Source organism: Armigeres subalbatus, chromosome 2 (genome assembly GCF_024139115.2).
Source record: "Armigeres subalbatus isolate Guangzhou_Male chromosome 2, GZ_Asu_2, whole genome shotgun sequence".
In the NCBI taxonomy this organism is placed as follows: Eukaryota; Metazoa; Arthropoda; class Insecta; order Diptera; family Culicidae; genus Armigeres; species Armigeres subalbatus.
Window position 1 is genome coordinate 26,316,166 of NC_085140.1, and position 21,871 is coordinate 26,338,036.

The 21,871-nt window shown below is 37.2% G+C and overlaps 1 protein-coding gene across 4 annotated transcripts in view; it reads left to right on the forward strand.

Moving 5' to 3' along the window:
• LOC134218306 (14-3-3 protein zeta) overlaps positions 1 to 18,340 on the forward strand; it is a 43,783-nt gene extending 25,443 nt beyond the window's left edge. For 2 of the 4 annotated variants that reach the window (XM_062697238.1, XM_062697240.1), the window contains exons 2-7: positions 4,065 to 4,183; positions 4,260 to 4,373; positions 4,515 to 4,641; positions 11,304 to 11,427; positions 11,654 to 11,817; positions 17,603 to 18,340. In XM_062697238.1, coding sequence (XP_062553222.1) covers positions 4,122 to 4,183; positions 4,260 to 4,373; positions 4,515 to 4,641; positions 11,304 to 11,427; positions 11,654 to 11,817; positions 17,603 to 17,758 — 747 coding nt within the window. In that variant the 5' untranslated portion in view covers positions 4,065 to 4,121 and the 3' untranslated portion in view covers positions 17,759 to 18,340. Of the gene's footprint in view, positions 1 to 2,564; positions 2,724 to 4,064; positions 4,184 to 4,259; positions 4,374 to 4,514; positions 4,642 to 11,303; positions 11,428 to 11,653; positions 11,818 to 12,223; positions 12,388 to 17,602 lie in introns of those variants that run through there. The other 2 variants (XM_062697241.1, XM_062697239.1) reach the window with 2 other exon arrangements.
• The last annotated feature ends 3,531 nt before the right edge of the window (positions 18,341 to 21,871 follow it).

Consider the following 21,871-nt stretch of genomic DNA (forward strand, 5'->3'; position numbering starts at 1 on the left):
CGATGTTTTGATACTTGTATTTCCCCCCCTGAGTCGACGTTCTGATCCTTCATCATTTATTGTCGGATCAGAACCTTCCGGAAATACGTCAAAGGATTGATTATGGATGTGGTCCCCGAGAGAATCGTCTAATAAAAGGTTGAAATCGAATCACTTTGAATAAGTGAATTTGAAAATTATTTGTCATCATTTCCCATAGCGAAAATCTGGATTCTGACGCCCCCTAAGGCATGGCACCCTTGGCGGGGGCCAACCCTGCCAACCACAGGCTATTGCGCTGTTTGTACCAATAATCTAAATATCTTAATTCAACTATAAGCCTCGTGTATAGTAGCTCGATCGAGCTGACTTTCAACATATTGTCGGCGTACTTCCGTACAGAACTTTCTTCCGAAGTTTTATCTGTCTAACCAATTGATGCTTTGTTTAGCGCATCTTTAGGCTAATCCAGCGCCCTAGAGAAAAATCCAACTTCGGTATAAAAAGTATGCTAACTTTGCTCCGTATAAGCAATATCCATATTGAACTTCTGAACAACCGCTATCTATCTTCTTCTATTTAAATAAAAATGAGTTGAGCTTTCCTTTCTGAAGATTTAACTCACGAACGGGTAGACCGATTTGCAAGACTTTTCCCCTAATTTATTCGTTTCCACAATGTTTGTATATACAAAAAGTGGCTAAATTTACCAAGGAAAGATGAAAAAATCATTAAAATCCATTCTTCAGGATCGCCAAAATGTGTGACTCCAAATGGTCGGAGCCAAATAGTATCACAACAGCACAGGATGCGGGTGTATGCCACGGAGATCTGACAAGAAGAGGGCGAGTCATAGCTTGCTGCTCTTCGATTGACACGCTGATGTGGAAAGGCTGAAGAATTCCGCACTGAAATCCAAAACATTTTCCTCAGAAAATCAATTTTTTCAACGAGAATTTAAAAGAAATTCCCGTCGAAAAGCCGAAGAATTTTCTGTATCCAGGTTTCCACGCTCGTCATAATGGCGTCTGCTATTTTGACAATTACTGCTTCCGATGCTGAATTGATTTCGACGCTGAGCCGCGTGTAAACAACCGATTCACTTTGTTATTTGGCAAAAATAAACGATCTGCAATCATAATAAGGAACTATAACAAATTGTGTGTATCTTTTACCACAGCAACATCATGAAAGTTATTCACCTAATGCATATCTGAATAAGTTGTGTAGAGAAGAGGACTCAATTTCCATGCAAAATGTTACAAGGGAAATCACAACCACGATGCTAAACGGTTGATCGCTGTTGAACTACAGGAATGAAATTCCCGTGGAAAAGCCGAAGAATGTCCCGTGATAATTTAGAAGAATTTCCCCTTTAGAATTTTTGAATTTTCCGGGGGAATTCAGCTAGATTTCTCGGTGAAATTGAGAAAAAAATGCTTGTAGAAATTTAATTTACGAAATTTCAGAAGAAGTTTTCAAGTAAAAATTTCCTTGTTAATCTGAAGAAAATCCCGGAGTAATTCAACAGAATTTTCCTAAGAAATTCATATAAGTTTCTAGGAAAAAGTTCGGAAAATCAAGTACAATGTTTTGAATAAATTCAGATGATCTTCCTATGGAAATTTAGGTTAATTTTCTTTTTGAAATCCATAGGAATTTCTTGTACAATGAAATAAGTTCAAAATTTGGAAATGGCAAATATGATCATATACAGGGGAGCGAATAAGTCAAAATTTGAATTACTCTTGTGGTTATTTCCGCTCTCAAGCATTTGAGCATTTTCCCTAAATTTAGACATCCAGTAAACAAATGGCTGACGTTAATTTTTGATATATTAATAAAATTATATCAGTCTTAAAGTGGGCGAACCGGATTCGTAATTGATTGCGACATTCCACACCACTTCAATTGGAAACCCCTGGCCGTGGACACTATGCTGCAACGTGAGCTGAGAAGGGTTGGCATGAATACATAAAAAACATGAACACATAAAGTTGCTGCAGAAAAGCTTTCGTCGGCCGCTATGTATCCACCACATACAGTCCTGCACTGCATTGGTAGTTAGGTACTTACATAGCTCGAAAGCGTTTATCGTCTGGTCCGATGCACAAAAAAGCTGGACTCGGTCACAGCCAGCACTGGCAGCACCGGATGCCAATACAGGAGAGACCCGAAGGACTCTCCACGGGGTCGTTGGGGTGAAGCATAGTTGTATTATAGTAGCATGGCGCCATGCTAAAAGAGTCGGGCTCGTCCTACGACGCTTAGTAGGTACTTTTTCTCTCAATCTCGGTGATTCTCAGCACGTTCTCTCCATCGTCGTCTTCGTGGCCGTCCTCGTCGGTATTTCGATACGGCGGAATTGATTCGATCGGAGCAGGCCACTTTCTGGCAGAACAGCCGGAAACCACATTCGAGGAGAGTCAGTTGTCGGTCGGTTCGGTTCCTAGCTGCAACACCTGTCCATTCTTACGCGAGTACCGACCTAGTCGGCGGTGAGCGAGTGCGACGTTGGGTGGCGACGCGACGTAGACAACGTCTAGAAAGTTGTGTGGGCCTGGAGTCTTGCTGGATCGGTTGGCTACGTTGGTGTATTACTTTTAAAAATAGTCGGTGACAGTTAGGAAGGAATCCCGCAACGTGAAGCGCGGAGAAACGCTCGCCTATCGTGAGTGCGCCGCGAATTACGTCATTTTCGGGCGTCACGTTTCTGCCGTGGAACGTCGCCGCGTCCGTTTCATGTGAGTGTGCCTGTGTATGTGTACAGTGTAGGTCCATGTTTAGCTGTGCAAATATCGTTGCTGCTTCGCGGACCGATTAGTCATCATTATAATAATTTAATGCCGTTACGCCCCCGTCTCACACCATGCGACAAATATTAACGCTGCTTTTGAGAAGCGCTGAAGGCATTTCGCGGGGAACTGCTCGGTCTCAATTACTACTGCGAGGGCGCATCCCACGAGAGCCATTTCCGATTAATTAAACATCACGTGGTCGCTTCCGGAGAACGAAAAAAAAAAAGAATCTACCACAAAGGAAAGCATGTCATTGCATACCACAGGGCGAAACACTCTGCCCATGATCGTATAGCTGTCCCATATGAATTTTCGTCTTTTTCGGGTTAGAATCTGCAACTGTCATATTCATTATAGTATTATCGAATGCAATTGTAAAATAGTAACGCTTGTTCAGGAGAAGACGAAAAAAATATTAGGCCAGTTTCCCCCAGATGGAAAATGACTGCATATGAGTTCTTTTTTAAGATAGTAGGCTAGGATAAGCAGGCTCGATGTTTGTTCCTAATTTTCTCCATTTGATGTTTTTTTCATATGGGACTAATATGCGATCATAGACAGTATACATATAAGGACCTTTTTTGCCAGTCCTTCCATCTTCCTTCTTGCTGTTCTCAAAGATGTCAAATGATAAAAAGTGATGTTTGATTTAGAAAATATTTGCATTGCTGTACTGCAATCAATTTGTGTGCAACGTGTAGTCATTTGCAATGTTTTTTTATTATTTCAGCAGTTATAAATACATGCAAAATTGGGTAGCTATGTTTTGAATTTCAATAGTTTAAATTTTATTCGCTCTATTGTGAATTAGATTTGGCATCGTAATTGTTTTTATATGTGTTATATTTTATACTACGAATTTGTATATTGTTGGACAAAACTGATCCTCAGCTAATTTCATGATAATTTATTTACCTGTGAAGAATTCATCTACTTACTACGCCAGTAGCGTTAGTCTTTTGTCCCAGATTTTAAAAACCATTTGGCATCCCTTGCAAGCGCTGTGCGAAGAACGACACACCACCGCATTATTAACAAATAAGGAGCCTCCATACTTTTCTATCTCTGCAGAGGTCAAGTATCGATTTTTTGCATCGATACCTATTAGACTGCAGTGACAGTGGCAGCGGCAGTCACTGTGTGTAGTGTAACCTTGAAGTGTTGGTCACACCGCCCGAAACGGCACTCGGCTATCGAAATTGAATATCAAATCCAAATGAAAAGTACCCACACAAGTTTTATTCAACCCGCTCTACAATGTCCGCATCTTCTCCGTCTCATCAATAGGAACATCTGCACTAGCAGCAGTATCAGAAAACTCACCACCACCACAACCACAGCAAAATGTCTACCGTCGACAAGGAGGAGCTGGTCCAGAAGGCTAAACTGGCCGAACAATCGGAACGGTACGTCGCTACACTCCGTTGGAATTCCAATATGGCCAAATTACTTAACATGCGCCCCCACTTTCCTCTTCCGCAGATATGACGACATGGCACAAGCGATGAAATCAGTGACAGAAACCGGAGTAGAACTATCAAACGAAGAACGAAACCTGCTATCTGTCGCCTACAAGAATGTCGTCGGTGCACGAAGGTATGTATCGAGCGGAGCAGAGCAGTGAAGCGATCAATAGCTATCGATTTGTTGCCATGAAATTTTAAGTTTCAGTGATTTGGAAAATTAATATTCATTGTCGACATCCCGTTCTTTTTTGTTTGTTCTTCTTTCCGACAGATCGTCCTGGCGGGTAATATCGTCGATTGAACAGAAAACCGAATCCTCTGCCCGCAAACAGCAGCTAGCACGGGAGTACCGAGAACGAGTCGAAAAGGAGCTTAGGGAAATCTGCTACGAAGTATTGGTGAGTGTCTAATAGATTATGGGTTTATTTTTACCCAGCCATTGCGTGGCATGACTGGAACGTGCTATCAATTAATTTCGGTTGAGTCATTCGTCTTCAGAAAAATATATTAAGCTCTTTTAGTGGAATGTATTAAACCGTCTAAGACGAATTAAGTACTGTCCATTTAATTCCACTAGTTAATTTTCGTAATCTTTGCAGATACGTATTTCGACCACAACTGTGTGGTCGTCTTCAGTGTCTTGTACTTGACTCGACTTGAAGAAAACAATCGCAACTTACACTATTTATACTACGCTAGGTACCTAATCTAATCTTATTTGCCTACTTTATTTACCTATATAGTAAATTACTTTATTGTTTAGGTAGAAACTTGAAGAGCCAAGAGCTGCCATTTCCTGATCCTTATTCAACAGCGCTGTTTGTACCTGTCGGTGGATTTCCAAACTCTCAGCTACATCGAGTTTCCATGGGGAAGAGACATTTCTTAAGATTTTAATATTTGATGCCGTAATTGGGTGATTTTCCTTATACACATGCTCTGCTACCTTAGATCTAAATTCGTAATGTAATCCCTTATCGTTTTCTCTTTTCGCCTTACTCACTTCCGCCATATGTTCCTTGAACCTTATATCTAATGATCTTTTTGTTTGCCCTACATAGATTTTTTCACATTGGGAACAACTTATCTTATAAACGCCTGCCTTATTCAACATTTCTACTTTATCCTTCGTTGAACCCAATAGAGACTTGAGTTGGTTGCTTCTACTACATTCGTCTTGTTATAATTAAACATTCCAACACTCTTGCGGCCAGGCACCGCAAGTGGCAGAGAGTAGAACAACTATCTTATAGAGTTATCGAGATGAGAAACATAAAATCCTTAGGAAGTTATCAGCTTCATCACAGATATCAGATTTTTTTTACTTTTTTGACATAATTCATGAATTGATATCGAGTCATTGAAAATCATCGAATCATGGAGGGTCTTTACAACAGCGCTTGCATGTGTTCAAAATATTGTTTTGATCTAAACTTTCTTAAAAAAAAACTAGTGGCCAAGAGTTTGCCTCACATTTTTCACATGAAACTTTGGAAGAAATTTCCATCGAAATTCAGAAAAATTACCACATGAATATTAAGAAGAATTTCCCATGGAAATACTAAAAACATTCTCGTGAAAATTCGTAAACATTTTCAGGAAATAAATTAAGAAATAGGTAATTCCCTTGGAGTACAAAAAAGTATCTCGTGGACATTCAAAAGAATTTCCCACATAAAAAAACAGACAAACTTTTCATGAAAATTCAAAAAAAATTATAGAAAAATTTAATAAATCTGATTGAATTCAGAATTATTTAAATATGAAATGGAAAAGAGCTTACTGTGAAGAAATTTATTGGGTCTCCAGTTAGTTTAAAATACAGCCATTAAAGTAGAAGTGGAGAAATTTGGAGATTGGAATATTCAATCGTCGAAATTGAAGAAAGTTTTCCATAGAAATACCAAAAAAATCCTATTATATCTACGCGTGAAAGTTCATCAGAATTCCTAATGAAAATTCAAAAAAAAAATTCGTGCAGCTCAGCAGAATTTCCTGTGTACATTTAGGTGAATTGGCCGTGAAAATTAAGGAGAATTCCTCGTGGACATACAAGAGAACTTCCTGCTTATATTTAAGAGATTTTCTCGTGAAAGCTCAAGAGAAAATAATTTAGGTCAATGGCGCGCGGAAATGCTGAAGAACCTCTTATTTAACATCAGAGGAATTTTCTGTTGATATTTGAAAAAAAATTAGCTTTCAAACTTCAGAAGAGCTTTCCTTGAAAATCTAGAATATCGTCCCTTGGAAACTTCAAAGCATTTCATTGGAAAGCAAAGAATTTTAAAAATTGTACATAAACAAATTTGGAAATTGTCAATAAAGGAATCAGGGTATGAACTATAAATAAATATAAAATTTCCACAAGTAATGCGATACTTCCATAATCAATTAAGAATTTTCCACAAACAAAAATAAATTAGCACTTTTAAAGTAAAAATTGCAATTATAAAAGAAAAATTTTCCATAAAGGAATTAAAATATTCCACGGAAATAAAACAGCAAAAAGCAATAAAACTGAGCATTTTTACACAGATAACCCATTTTTTTCAAAAGCATTTTAAGTGCATGGAAAATTTTTATCAACTTTATTGCTTTTTGTATGTTTTTATGGAAATTTTCTTATTTATTTATTGATTATTTTGTGGAAATTTTCTTATTTATTTATTGATTATTTTGTAGAAAACTTTTAATTTTTTATGAAAAAAAAAATATTTTGTAGAAAATTTTGTAATTGTTCATTGCTAATACTGATTGAATTATGGAAATTTTATATTCTTTTTCGTGGAAGATTTTGATTTGTTTTTGGAAAAATGTTCTTTTATAATTCCAATGTTTGCTTTTATAAGTGCTATTTTTTTTGTTCTGTGGAAAATTCTCAACTGTGTATGGAAATTTTGTATTATTTGTGGAAATTTTATATTTATTTATAGCCTATACCCTGATTTCTTTAATGGCGATTTCCTAATTTTTTATAAAAAAAATTCTAATTCCTAATGGATTTTTTTTGCTGCCATTCATAATCGTAGTAAAACCATTGACAATCTCACCAATCAGGTATCAGAACGTCGGCTCATGAGGCATGTTCCCCTCACTTTGGGAGATTTGTGCTTTCGCCTTCACTGGCCTTTCTCATCATTAACCTGACGGAAAAGGAAGTGAAAGGAAGAGAAGTTGGAAAGGAGATATTAGGCAAATCGAGCCCAAGAAGAGCGGTATTGAATACGCCAAAGGCGAAACACAGAGTTGACTGCAAAAAACAGAGCCTAAAGCAAATCCATAGGCTACGTAATTTCTGTGTGAAACTGAGAGATTTAAGGTTGCTCCAAACACACGCGACGCGATACTATCGCTTGGCGACAGCGATTCTGTCGCCGTTGGTATGGAAGTGTAAATAGAACATTGTCTGAACAACGGCCCACCAACGCAGAGAGTATCTTGAATGCGGGCTTCCCACCACGCAGAATTGTAATCATTACGATCCACAATGACACCATCCTTCTTGTGGGTGTTCCACCAACGCAAAGGAAGAATCTATTGAATGCGGGCGTCTCACCACGCAGAATTGTGTTTATTCCTATCTACAATAACACAATTATTCTTGCGGATGTTCCACCAACAAAGAGGAAGAATCTACTGAATACGGACGTCCCACCACGCAGAATTGAGAATGTTCAGATCCACAATAACACCATTCTACATGCAGGCGTCCCACCAACGCATTACGATCCATTATAAAACTATTCATCTTGCGGGCGTCCAACTAACACATAGCAAGAATCTATTAATTGCGGGTGTCCCACCACGCTGAATTGTAATTATTCCGAACCACAATAATACTATTCTTTGTGATGCAGAGGAAGAATCTGTTGAATGCGAGCGTTCCACCACGGGTGTCCCATTCTGATCAACGTGATCATTCTAAAACCACAAAAATACATTCCTTCTTGCGGGCGTCATACCAACGCAGAGAAAGAAACACTTGAATGCGTGCGTCTATTCACGCATCACTGTGATACATCCACAGCTACACAAAAAAATCAACTCTCTTTGTTGAATAAATTGTCCAAAAGATGGCTCAATACCATTCAAACAGTTCTCCAAAAAGTTCAGCAACACTAGCCATAAACTATTTTCTCTTAATCGAAATATTGCTTTCTAACTACAATTCACCTAATGCACGCACTATTGAAGTAATTTTCTGTCACAGTATCTTTCATTTTCACTACATTTAGATACAATGGACAGTGCGATTGTGTGTTCTTGATAAATTGAACTATTTTTATCCTGAAACTCTGGAACGTTTTGTTTCGAAATTATTATTTAGTTTTGAAAATGAAACTTGTAAACATTTTAACACTTTCTCATTGGTAAATTGTAGAGTTTCATACTTCTTACTGAAAATCACTCCTATATGTTTTTATTGGTTCTTTCAATTTTACCAAACGTTTTTTGTGCGTATTGATAACCACTTTTTATTTAGAAAATCCTTACTGAAACTGGATCGTGTCGCCTTACCCGACAACAAAAGAAAACAGGGCAACTTGATCCGAACTTAATCATCTTTCACCCTTGGCATAATCCTTCAACAAACAAATCAAACCGGCAGGATCGGATCCAATAAACTTCTCCTCTTAACATGAACATGTATAAACAATACGATTCTCGGTCGAGTCTGGGATGTTTTCGGGTATTGTTATTTATTAATCAACCATTGTACTTGCCACACAAGATACATATTCATGCAATGGCGGGCAAAGAAAAGCTTTCAATTAATAACTGAGTAAATGCTAATAAAATACCAAGTTGAAAAGCAGGCCAAGTTCCAAATGTAGGAATGTAGAGCCATTGAAGAAGAAGAATAGGTAAGAACTAGAGGCCTCTAGTAAGAACAATAAAATGTCAAAACATAATCGTCACACACCTTCTAAGTGCTTCAAAGACCAAACACAAAGACGACAAAAGCAGTATCCCTCGGATTCGAAAAATGTTCGCCGCTTCAACACTTTTTTCGGGTCCCCGTGGAATGCGTTTGAAATTGTTTCTCCTTCTACACAACATGATGGGTGATTTCTCGAATTTGTACACCAGGAATCGAAAGCAAATTAAACGTTTGCCATTGACATATGTAGGAGCATGAAGACTTCTACTTTTGAAGTGTTTCACATTTACACATTAAAAACGAAGAAAAACATGATAAAATAATGAATTAAATCCTGAATCAAAATCAGTCCACCGTAGACGGGTTTCGAATCAAAGGATCAAAATCCGTACAGTTATTTTTTAACTAAATATTTAAATTGAAGCAAACTGATTGACTAAACTACAACTTTAATTGTTCAATTCCGCTTATCTTATGTAATGATTCGCAATTTGCAATTAAAACACAGCTACTTTTGCTGCAATTATGCTCTACCCGCAACAAAATTGCGGCAGAAACTGCGCGTTTGGTGGGTGGCAATTTATTTATTTTATTTGTTTTAAATTCAAAGCCTACTTTCCATTTAATGCCTCAAAAGTTTGCTGTCAAGTATCGGAACAGGATAAGATAAATAAATTACCGTCGTCGGGGGTGACAATGGGTCAAATGGGGGTGACAATGGGTCACTGTTTCAACCACTCAGAATGCTTGTAGATAGTATTGAATGCATCTGAGGGCAAGAAGACTAAAATAAAAAAGACATTTTTGAACGATTTTGCTCTACGATCTCTAGATTTCCGGTGAAAGCGATGACCCATTCTCACCCCCAGACCCATTGTCACCCCCGATGGCGGTATTACTAAATAAATTAACTTAATCGCAGTTTCAGTACACATTTCATTGCAATCAGTGATTAACCGTTATTATCTAGCCTGGAGCTGATCTATGTTTGCACTCCAACCGGACGAGAGCATGAAAGCTTCCATTTACAGTGAGTCTGAGTTTTTGTCACAAATGGTCACAACGTTTCCACGGCTGCATCTGCTTCTTGAAACGATGCGGCTTTGTAATCTTGTTCATAGCAATTGATTCGATTGTTGATCTCCGCAGCCGGGACATCGTTATCATTGTCAAAGCTTTAGAGCCCTGACACATGGCGATGCAGGGTAGTTTAAAAATTAACATAAACCTTCAGAATATTTGTGCCAGCATAGGTTACATTCACTTGTACCGAAGTACACAGAATGTGCTTCAGCAACTGTCCTCAGGTGACACTCAATTATTCGTGGAAACCTTTATTGATAACTTTATAATTTCATTTAACTTTCAAAATTGTTAGAAAAGGAAATTGTACTTGATCAAAATTGTACGCACAAAAATACACAACCTGAATACACAAAAATGTACAAAATCTGGACGAATCTGAATGAAAATAAAACGAAAATGGAAGTTGATGACGTTCAAAAAACACTATTTGAATAGAAACTGCATACTGTAATTAAAGTAGCTGCTGTAGTGATGGTTTATGAGTGATGTAAATCCAAGCATCAAGTAATGCAAATCCTCACGCATATTTTATCATAGCTAATGGAATTTAATTACTAATTATATTTTCAGCAATATGATGCTATCAAAAATAACATTCGCATGTAAATCCGCGTTAGTGATAACTTTTTTCAGTTTCAAATTTCATTATTGAATGAATTTAAAAACGGGATTTATTCAATGATCACAGAGAAAAACGTTGATTTTCCGGTTTATGTGATATCCCGAATGAACATAAAGAAGTTACGAGAAAAATTCAGATAAAAATAAAAGACCACTCAAAATATTATACGACGTTTCATTGAAAAAAAAAATGCTGGCCAGATTCAGTAAAATGTATGAATGGACGAATGTATTGCGAAGCTATTTAAAAATTGTTCTGTATTCAACTATGTATGTTAGACATCGAATTTAATATAACCGCTAGCGTATTTCATCATGATGACAACCTACACGATATTCGGATAACCATGCCGACCTTCTTAAGTTTGGTTCATACTGATTGGAAATACGTCTACATTAGCACCCTAAGACATTGCTCAAGAAATATTTCAATTTTTCATCTAAATTCCTCCTTTTTCTTCACTCTTTCAGGGCCTGCTGGACAAATTCTTGATCCCCAAAGCCAGTAATCCAGAAAGTAAGGTGTTTTACCTCAAAATGAAGGGAGATTACTACAGATACCTAGCCGAGGTAGCCACAGGAGAAACCCGCAACAGTAAGTATTGCACGTTCCGAAGGATACGAACCGGCAACAAAGCACCCACCACCATCCCACCACCAGTCGACAGTGCAGTCACCGTCGCAGAACATTATCGCCGTCGATGTGGCCCATCAAATCGATCAACTAATATCACCATTATCAATCTTTTATTCTCTCCTTCTCTTTCTTGTCGCCATTTTCCGCGGTATTTGCTCTGTGTGCCCATGAACCATTACAACAGCCGTAGTAGACGACTCGCAAGCCGCGTACCAGGATGCCTTTGAAATTAGTAAAGGCAAAATGCAGCCAACACATCCCATCCGGTTGGGTCTCGCGCTCAATTTCTCAGTCTTCTACTACGAGATCCTAAACTCTCCCGACAAAGCCTGCCAGCTGGCGAAACAGGTCACTATACCCACATTTGTTACAAATTCGTACTTGAGTTCTTAGTGTATTCGATATATTGGTAACGGAAGAAGTGTTCGGATTTCGAAAAAGTACACAGCAACCATTTCAGTTTGAATTACGTCCGCGTGCCCGGTCCGGGATCGGCTGCAGAAGTTCGGCTTGTGTAGCCCTCATTTAGTTCAAAACCACGTCTCATTCAGCCTCATTCATCGGTATCTCCACCATATGACACAAACTGTAGCTAACCCGATCAACGCTAAATATTTGTCTCTCAGCCATGCCACACCTTCGAAACGAAGATATCAAACAAAACTCCCTTTCTGTGACTGCCCGATACAAACGCCCTAAAATTTCTTTCTTTCACCACTATCTCTTTTTGTTCTCTCTATCTCTGTATCCGTAGCCGTGGTTGAAGATTCGCAGAAATCGTATCAGGAAGCGTTCGATATTGCGAAATCGAAAATGCAACCGACGCACCCGATTCGGTTAGGCCTGGCGCTCAATTTTTCCGTGTTTTACTACGAAATTATTAACTCGCCGGCCCGGGCTTGCCACCTGGCCAAGCAGGTTACTATTCCTCTCAAAACTTGTTGTCACCAGTGCTGTATTGTATTCGATTGTTATTGCAATTGCGCGCTTTTCCACGTTGTTTTTTTGATGTTGATGCCCGTCTGTTCAACTTTATTCGAAGAATGACACTGTTTTGCATCCCGATTTAGTTGTCCTGACCTACACAGCAGAGCATCAGCGTAGAGTCAGAATTGTTTAGAAAGACCTTACCTACTAACCCGTAGCTCTTAGCGTGCTTTGTCGACTATGGCATCAGAACGGTAGTGACTTGGCTTGATGCGAACAGTCAGGTCGTCAGTTCCATGTTGAGGGCTATTAATCGACAAAGAACGACAAATGTAGTAGAAAGAGTTGTATCCTGTTTAACAATTCAGCTCCCTCAAGCACCTAACGTATGTTCCCGTCTCGATGTGTGCTGTTAACTTGCTTGCTGGCACTAACATTACTAACCTGCAAAGTTGTAGACGCAAAAAAATATTAGTGGAATTCCAACTCCAAATAACTTTTCCGCAGTCCGTAATTGTTTCCTCCAATTTTCCAAGAACTTCATTGCACTCAATTTATTTCTATGCTGAAAACTATATCACCGAAAAAATAGCAGCTAGAACAGAAAACCTGTGTGTCAGTTATTTAACTGCAATCCAATTCGTGATAAATGGAAACTTCTCCACTGTTTCTTCTGTTTGCCTCTGTTAAATTGGTATCTGCATTTTATCTGATTAATGTATTTTGCTGCATAAATCGCTCTCAAATGATAATTGAAGGCGATAAATAAAAGCTCCAAATCCACTGATAATCATTGCTGGTTACGAAAACAAATTTATCGCAATCTGATACAAGGGCGGCTAACACGTTGAATCAAAGAAACGTTTCCTATCATTTGTAGTTAAATGATTTTATCAACAACAGGTTTCTCCAATTTTGATGCAGTTTTGAAAATATCCATCAAAAGGTGTCTGCCCCTCTAATCTAATCATTCTGATGATTCGTTCTAAATTTAAATCTACAAGTTTTGAGCTTCCATTTGTGTACTGTTGGTTTTGATCAGATAATCCTATTTTTGTTTTGGACCTTGTCAATCGTTGTTTTGTAAATTGATTGACAATGGTTCAAGAATGCGCTTCTTAACGAAACTTTTGGCGAAATATATCACAAGAATTTTAAAGGTTACCCCAAACACACGCGACGCGATTCTATCGCTTGGGAACTGCGATTCTGTGAGTAAAATCAGCAGTGATTCAAATCGTTCGGGGCTGTCAGTTTGAATATGAATCTGAAACATTAATTTTCCCAGCAGCTGTTCTAGATTCATTTTTTATACCAGTCAAATGTCAAAAAAATAAAACTGGTTAAACGCTCCGTTCTATTTTATGCAGATTTGAACCACGATTGATCACGAGATTCAAATATTTTTCAATTGTTTTGGTGTATGAATGCGTCATTTTATCTGCGGATCAATCCACTTTGCAATTACGGCGCCTTTCTTGGCAGCAACATAATGATTTCATTTAATTGAAAATTTGAAAAACATGAATGGAACACTGCTGGAGAAACCAACATGTTTGTTCTATTTTGCTCCAGATGCAAACTAGAATAGTGGTCGAAAATTTGGAATGAGACTGAATCACTCCTGATTTCACCGTTAGTATAGAAGCGTAAATACAGTCGCCTCTCAACATCTCGATATTGAAGGGACCATCGAGATAGGGAGAGATCGAGAAATGGAAGGAAAATTGAAATGGGTACTAGATCCACAAAAGCTCGTTGCTATGAAAAACGACAACAAAACAAATGTCATTTACTGTTGTTGATATGTCTGTTATTGTCCAAAGATGGTCTAGTAGCTTTAAAATTTGAACATATCGACATAAGGAGGATGAATCCTGAACAAAATATGATCAGAACACATCGAGATAGAGAGATAACGAGATAGGGAGGTTATCGAGATGTAGAAAACCCAAATATATGTAGACTGAGGAAACCATCGACATAAGGAAAGATATAGAGATATAGAACATCGAGATGTAGAGAGTCGACTCCCGAGCAAAGTCTGAAAACATAATGAGAGCGTATAGAAAACATATTTTGATATTGATATCAAATCGAAATAATAATTTGTTTTCAAATATGAATCATCATGACTGATTACATATTTTGATCTCATTTTGCTGTTGATTTCTAAATTGTATGATCTGACATCAAACGGTATACTTATTTTGTTATCGGAACCAATATCAAAATTAGTTTTCGATTTGCTCTCATCGACAGCAGGAATAGTTTTCGACTTGATGTCACAGTAAGATTTTTCTGGAGTAGATTTTGATCTTTTAACCGTTAAAACGACCAAAAGGATATCAACCTGAGTTATCAAAATTAGGCGATTTCACAACAACAAAATTAGTTATCGATTTGCTCTCAAGCTTTGCTCGGGCTGTAAATGAATCGCTTAGGTCTGGGAGATCCGAATTATAACTTGCTGTCTCACCGATTATGATTGCAAAAATAACGGAAGTTATACAGGGCACTGTTTTGAAATTGATGATGTAAGACAAATGACATTAAATTATTTTTTTATAATAAGGTACTCCGGGGCAAGTGGGACCTAAAAAAACGCTAGTTTAGCAAAATTGTTAACGCATACTTAGAAAACAGAGTATTTCAGGACATTAACCACGGATACATCATTATATGCTTCCGCTGTTGAAGTGTAGACGTGTTGTAAGCCATTTATTCAGTTACAAAAATATTGCTAGTGACATAAATAAATTTACCTGCGGGACCCACTTACCCCTTCAAACGGGGCAAGTGGGACCTATTCTGCTTTATACTGTCGAACGGAACTTATTTGAAGAATGTAGATATAATGTTCATGTAATTTCTGAGTCGTAGTATTTCAGATCATGGATGGAGGTTTATTGCTTGTCAAACTTTTGGTTTTTGCAAAAAGAAAGGGATTAGAAAGGTAGCAGATATAAAAACAAGACAGCAGCCGGTTTACTGTTTAATTGGGTGTTACCTGGCTTTACATTAGCTTACTTTCTTACCAAATGTGTTAGATGGAAAGGATAAGTAAATCTTTGTTCACTTTTCGAATGAATATTTCTCTGTTTAGAAAACAAATTATTACATAAATAAGAACTTCAAAAGGAACGTTTTATTCAGGCGATGCGCAGTGTTGTAAATTTGTAATAGAACGAAATGGCCAATTCATGTCTTAAAATCTGTTAATCTGATGCGAAGTTTAAAAATAGCAAAACACAAGACAAAACCTGTTGATCTATTGTAGAATAGATTGTTTGCACTGTCAACGGAAGATTTCGCATAGTTATAACCATTGTTTTTTTCCACGAGGGAGATCATTTTCAGAAAGTAAAATACAGATTTGGTAAATCAACTGTACTTCTTAACAATGAAACCAATGATATCAACTGCATTTGATTCAGATCCATATCATATATGAGTTTCAAAGTTATTTTTCACTAGACATCAATTTAAAAACAGGTAAATTACTCTATAGAAAATGATGTTCACATATGTCCCACTTGCCCCATGTATGTTAAAACTACAGGGCAAGCGAAAATAGCAGATTTTGGCTTTAATCAAAACTTATAAATCGTTTTCGATGTCACACAATTATTTAATTGCTCGAAATATTCACTTTCCACATCAATGATGAATTTAGAAACGACTATTTTGTTGGAAATCCATTGAATTAAAATAAAAGTAATAGCTTTTGCAGGTAGTTTAAAGTAATGATTAAACAATACCATCAGTATGGTGCCGCAAATGGTTTTGATTCCAAATATTTTTGTGTCAGGCGAATTCGTTGATAATTCTGCTTCATCTTTCTAGAACATTGTTATCATTAAAAACGTTCACCGATTAATCGGCAGCCATAGTACCCACTTACCCCGTATTTTCACTTGCCCCGGGGTACCTTATATGAAATCCATCTGTATGCCCATTTATTGCACTGCTCCAATAAGATGAAGATGTATTTCTCCATGATGACAAGATACACATTTCTACGGATAACCATGCCGACCATCAATGTTTGGTTCATACTGATGAGAAATACAATCTTTTGTAAAATTACAATAAATGTCAACAATGCAGATTGATTTCATATTTCACCAGTCAATTGGCCTTTCCCGTCAAACATTTTCATTAGCTCACATGACTCTTTAACTTATTTAAGGCTCTAGAAAAGTTGGAATAATTTACCACCGGCTGTGTGTCATCTGTCTCTTTCCGTCCTTCGAAAAATTGTGATTGTGGTAGTGCAACACCGAGAAATACCACAAACACTCATTCAAAAAATACGGATTTATGTATTGATTTGATGCCAATCTATGTTCCCCCTTAAGGTCACGTTTCCCAAAGAACCCATAATTTTTTAGACCTCTAAATATTTTTAACAGTTGGAAAAAAATTGGAAACGCGCTGCAATTTATTTTCCCCAGGTGGGTGGCACGACGCCATGTTTTTGCAGCCAACATCTCAGTGTAAAATTCATGATAGTATGTGTTTTGTTTACAAACATCACATTTGATTCCCATTAGGATACAGAACTGTCAGTGGGATACGGTCGCGCAATGTTGGCTGCGAAACAAACCTATTGTGTGAGATAGGGATGCCACCGGGCTGATTTTCCCCCAACGTTTGCCCGTTTTTGCATAAAAATCAAGCCAATACTTCAATTTGGTTTACACGTGTAGCATTTTTCCATGTTTTGATTTCGATTTTTATAATAGTAAGAGGCTTTAAAATTATGGGTTCTCTGGGAAAGTTGACCTTAAGTAAATCAAAGGATTGACATTAGTAAACTTTTATGTATTAAGGGAGACATAAGGAGGTGAGAATCGATCATTTTGTGATACTATTTAAGAAATTTTCTGATAACTTTCGGACGTTTAAAAAACATTCATATTCTACCTGCCTCACTCGCTTGCACTAACATATCGAAATTGCATTGCAGTAATTAAATCCGTTGTAAATTCTCAATATGAAAAGAAAACTGAAATGTGACTTGCTGTGTATTTTACTTTGAACATTTATCTTCCGTTACGCTACTTTTGAAGTGAATGAATTAACATTTTTAGAAGCTATTTTATTGCTAACTAATTTTTACTCGAATAATTCCATCATTACAACATTCGTTCTCTTCTTTATTTTTTCGACCAACAATACCGTGCCAACTGCAACCGAACAGGCGTTCGATGACGCGATTGCGGAACTGGACACCCTGAACGAGGATTCCTACAAAGACTCCACCCTGATCATGCAATTGCTGAGGGACAACCTTACCCTGTGGACCTCGGACACCCAAGGCGACGGTGATGAACCACAGGAGGGTGGCGATAATTAACCAAACTAAAATTAATGCAAAAACAAAAACACACACTTAAATATAATAGAAATTCCTTTTGACTAATTAATTAAAAACAAAACAGAAGAATCAGAAGAAAAAAACCACACCCAACAAGACAAAGAACAAGTCGAAAAAGAGCAGAGGAAAAACAAAGTTAAATGAGCAACAAAAGGGAAAAACAGACATTTTCTTGAGGAAATTGCTAAAGAACTCAAAAAACACACACACACACTTTCTTTGTGGAGTTTAACCGAAGCTCTCGCCATCTCGGGCCATCGCAGCCGAAGCAAATCGCAAAAACCGCGACGACGAGAGCAACTAGAGTGGAAAGAGAGAGAAACAAAATACATGTTTGTATGTATGTTCTATTTATCCCCCCTTCCCGATAATTGTTTCCATTTGGGAAACAGCCCGAAAAATTATGAAACAAAGCTTCGTTAATATAAATAGTTTCACTTCACAGAAAGAATTGTTATTTTTTGTTTTTGTTTTACGAAACTAGAGAGAAACAAGCAGCGAAAGGTTTTTAAAAAATCGCTTGTAATTTGTAATTACGCATCAAAACTACAGCAAATCATACAACAAATACAGAGTCAAACAGAGCGACACGGTACGAACACAAAAACACGAGCATTTTTTTGTTTCTGTTTGGCAGCTCTCTTATGGCGCCCAGCTTTTTTTGTGGGCGCCAAAGGGCGCTGATTTGTGCAACCAGCAGCAAGTGACAATTCTGGGTTGATATTGTTTTCGTGTCGTCGGAAGAATAGGGAAGAAGGCGGTTTCTTCCGCGGATTGGTTTCATTTTCATCTTCGAAAATTTTCAGCTTTCACACGATGTTTACTCACAAAAAATCGTTTATTCTTAAAAAACGTAATGAAAAAAGCATAAAAAAGAAACCGAATTGTATTATTCTATGCCTCTGTGTCCCCTCTAATACGAAGAATTAAGACAAAACAAACAAACCGCTAATCGGCGGAAGAAGACAAAAAAAGAAATGGTAAAACCAACACTCTTCTATAAATGTACACATCCCAATTGAAGTTTTTGTGATTCACACTCTGGACTCGCCACGTGCAATCGCTTTTTTGGACCAGCGACCGTGCGCGATCCGCGTAAAAACCACTTTCCAATCGGATCCTTTTTACAACAAAATGTAATTATCCAAGTGTAAGGAGAAACTCTTTAACTGTAATTTGCAAACCATTCAAAAGAAGCGTACAAACAGTTTTTGCGCATTCAATCACTACGCGACAAACGAAAAAAGGAAGAACAAACAACAACTACAACAACATCAATCACAATTCGTCTCGACCATCAACCGATAGGCGAATCCGAACATCTCAGCGCAGAGCACTGCCATCGCTCTGCGGCAAAAGCAACATCATATGGAAATTATTACTCTACAAAACTAAAAACAATGCAACCATCAGCAAAGCATAGAGGAAGAACGGAACGCGCATAAACTGAAGGAAAAAGTTTTTACTAGGAAAAATAATCCATCCTTCTTGCACTCTGCTGTATAAGGAGGGCTGGACAAAAGAGCAAGTAAGCGAAAAGAACAAAATGAATGCTAGCGCTACATATTCTGTGAAGAATTGTAACAAGGAATATTTTTTAATTTATGGCGTTCACAAAAAATACACAACTCACGATTTTTCATGTATTATAACAACAACAAAGTATGGAAAAAAACAGCTAAATAAAAATGGAACAACATTAACTGTCCGATAACTGGAGAAAAAAAAACAAAACTACCAACGGGTGTCTTGTTTCTATTTTGGCCTCCCACTTTTTTTTGCTTTATGTTGTTGTGGTTGTTGTTACATGATTTCTTAAGTTCTTTGGTTTGTTTGTTTTGTTTCAATATCTTCTGTTTAAATTGGTAATTCATTTGATTGCATGTTTTTGCTTTCTGAATTATTTTCATCAAACATTTAATGCATTCTACGCATAATTTGTTTCTCATTTTTATGTACAAAATGGCATATCTCCTATGTTAAGTGCAAAATCATTACAACGTAGCTTCATCAAGCAGATTGAAAAGTAATTCTATTAGTGTCAGGATGTGTCTTGAGACATATTGCGCTGAAAATTTAATATTTAAAGTTAAAATGCATACAATCGCGATAAAAATCAAGGAACAAAAAATAGAGCACCTCTCGAATGAACTGAATGAAGATATAGGTCTGAATTTTATTTTTCAACTATGTATTGTACCGCGCATAAAAATATCGTGCTTAGAATCATAGGGGCGTAAATGCGTTGACCGACTTCTCTTCGTAGGCTAGGTGTACCAGTTGTGGCTATAGCACCAGTTGTCGCACTAGTGCTTTATATGCAAAATGACCAATCAAATCAACGCAAACCAAGTTCATATCGATAAAGCATATTCATATGACACGATAACACCTTTGATTTCCTCCAAAACAAGCAAAGCATAATTGTAAAAATTGATTTTGCTTAATTTTTAACGTCCTTTGCACCAGTTGTCGCACTAGTGGTCCCAATTTGGCCAATCCCATAATAAAACAATGGGATTTGCCAAATAAGGAATCAAAATTAAGAATAGTGCCACAATTGGTACATGCGTTCCTATTATGGATTAATCAATTTTGAGGATAATAACAAATTTTATTGTGCTTTCCACAGCTGTTCTAAGGAGCAGGAAGTAAAACATTTCGCTTGATATATAATGTCCACCCACATGCCTTTATGGAATATAAAATCGATGAAGAAAAATCGATCAACACAGTTACGCCCTTATGATTCTAATCGCGTTTATTTTCAGTCGCTACCAAAAATAAACGCCATATAAGAAAAACATGCCTCCAGGAAAAGTCACTTTGATATCATTGAAAATTTTGACACGATGGTCGATGGTGGCAGTGAATGTTTCAATATCACGTGCTACTTGCATTGCAGATATATTTTACACATCTATGAGAGCATTGGAAATTGGAATTACGCAAGTTGACATTTTGTTGCAAGACACAATACGATATTTTCTACTGAGATACGGGTAACGCTTACCAATGTCTCTATTTATCTTTATGGAGCAAATCATTCAGTCCATAACGACCGTTAGTCCAATGACTACAAAAGTTTTCCATCCAAACACGCTCTAACGAACGAATGATTGATACACAGACTAACAGATATAAAACTTCCATAATTGACACCGTTCACCGATTTAATACTGAACTCGATTTTGCTTAAGATGGTCAATCGCGGAGCTACTTCGCGTTTTACATTTTGACAAATTGTTTTTTGAGCGATATCGATCTTTGCTCGATGATTTATTTTTCGCAAAAGGTTTTAAGATATTTGTCTGGGTTTGATGGTTACTGAACAACCAATCAAATTTTGTCTATGTTCTATTCAAATGTGACCACTGTTTCAATTGGTTAGATCACTCAGAATTGACCAATCTGCTACTCTTCAACTTCATTTGTTGCTCTTGTTTTTTCTCGCACATATGAGTAAATTCATACTTTCGAAAAAATACGTTTAATATAATAATGATGACACAATAGTTTCTGATTTTGTTCCTGCTGTATGCCTTGCTGCTTCTATTGATTAAGTAGCAAGTTCGCTTCAAATCATTGAAATATTCATATATGGCACTGATCGAAGAAGTTTGGGTAAGTAAGTGAGAAGTACACAGGCAAGTATTAATAAAAATAAAAGGTTTGTATTGTTAAATCAAAAGGTTCATACTGAAAACTGACTATTATCAGTGATTCAAAAGTTGTCGATAATACATATAGTTTTAATAAATTAAATAAACTGTCTAAGACGAGTTTAGTTCTTTCCATTTAATTGCACTACGTTTTGTTATTTTTACAGATAAGTATTTCGACCTCAACTGGGAGGCCGTCTTCAGTGTCTCGTACTTGACTCAACTTTGTACTTTGGAAAAAACTAAACTCATCTTGACAGTTGAAGACTTTCCACATAAAGAGCTCACATAATTTTTCTGAAATTAAGTTAGTTGCCAAGAAAAACATTACACCTCTCCCAGGGTTTCAATTCAGAGAGAAATGATTTTTGGAGCTTTTTATCGGGATGCCTTTACTTGTCATAAAGACAAGTTAGTAGGGGAGCCCGGG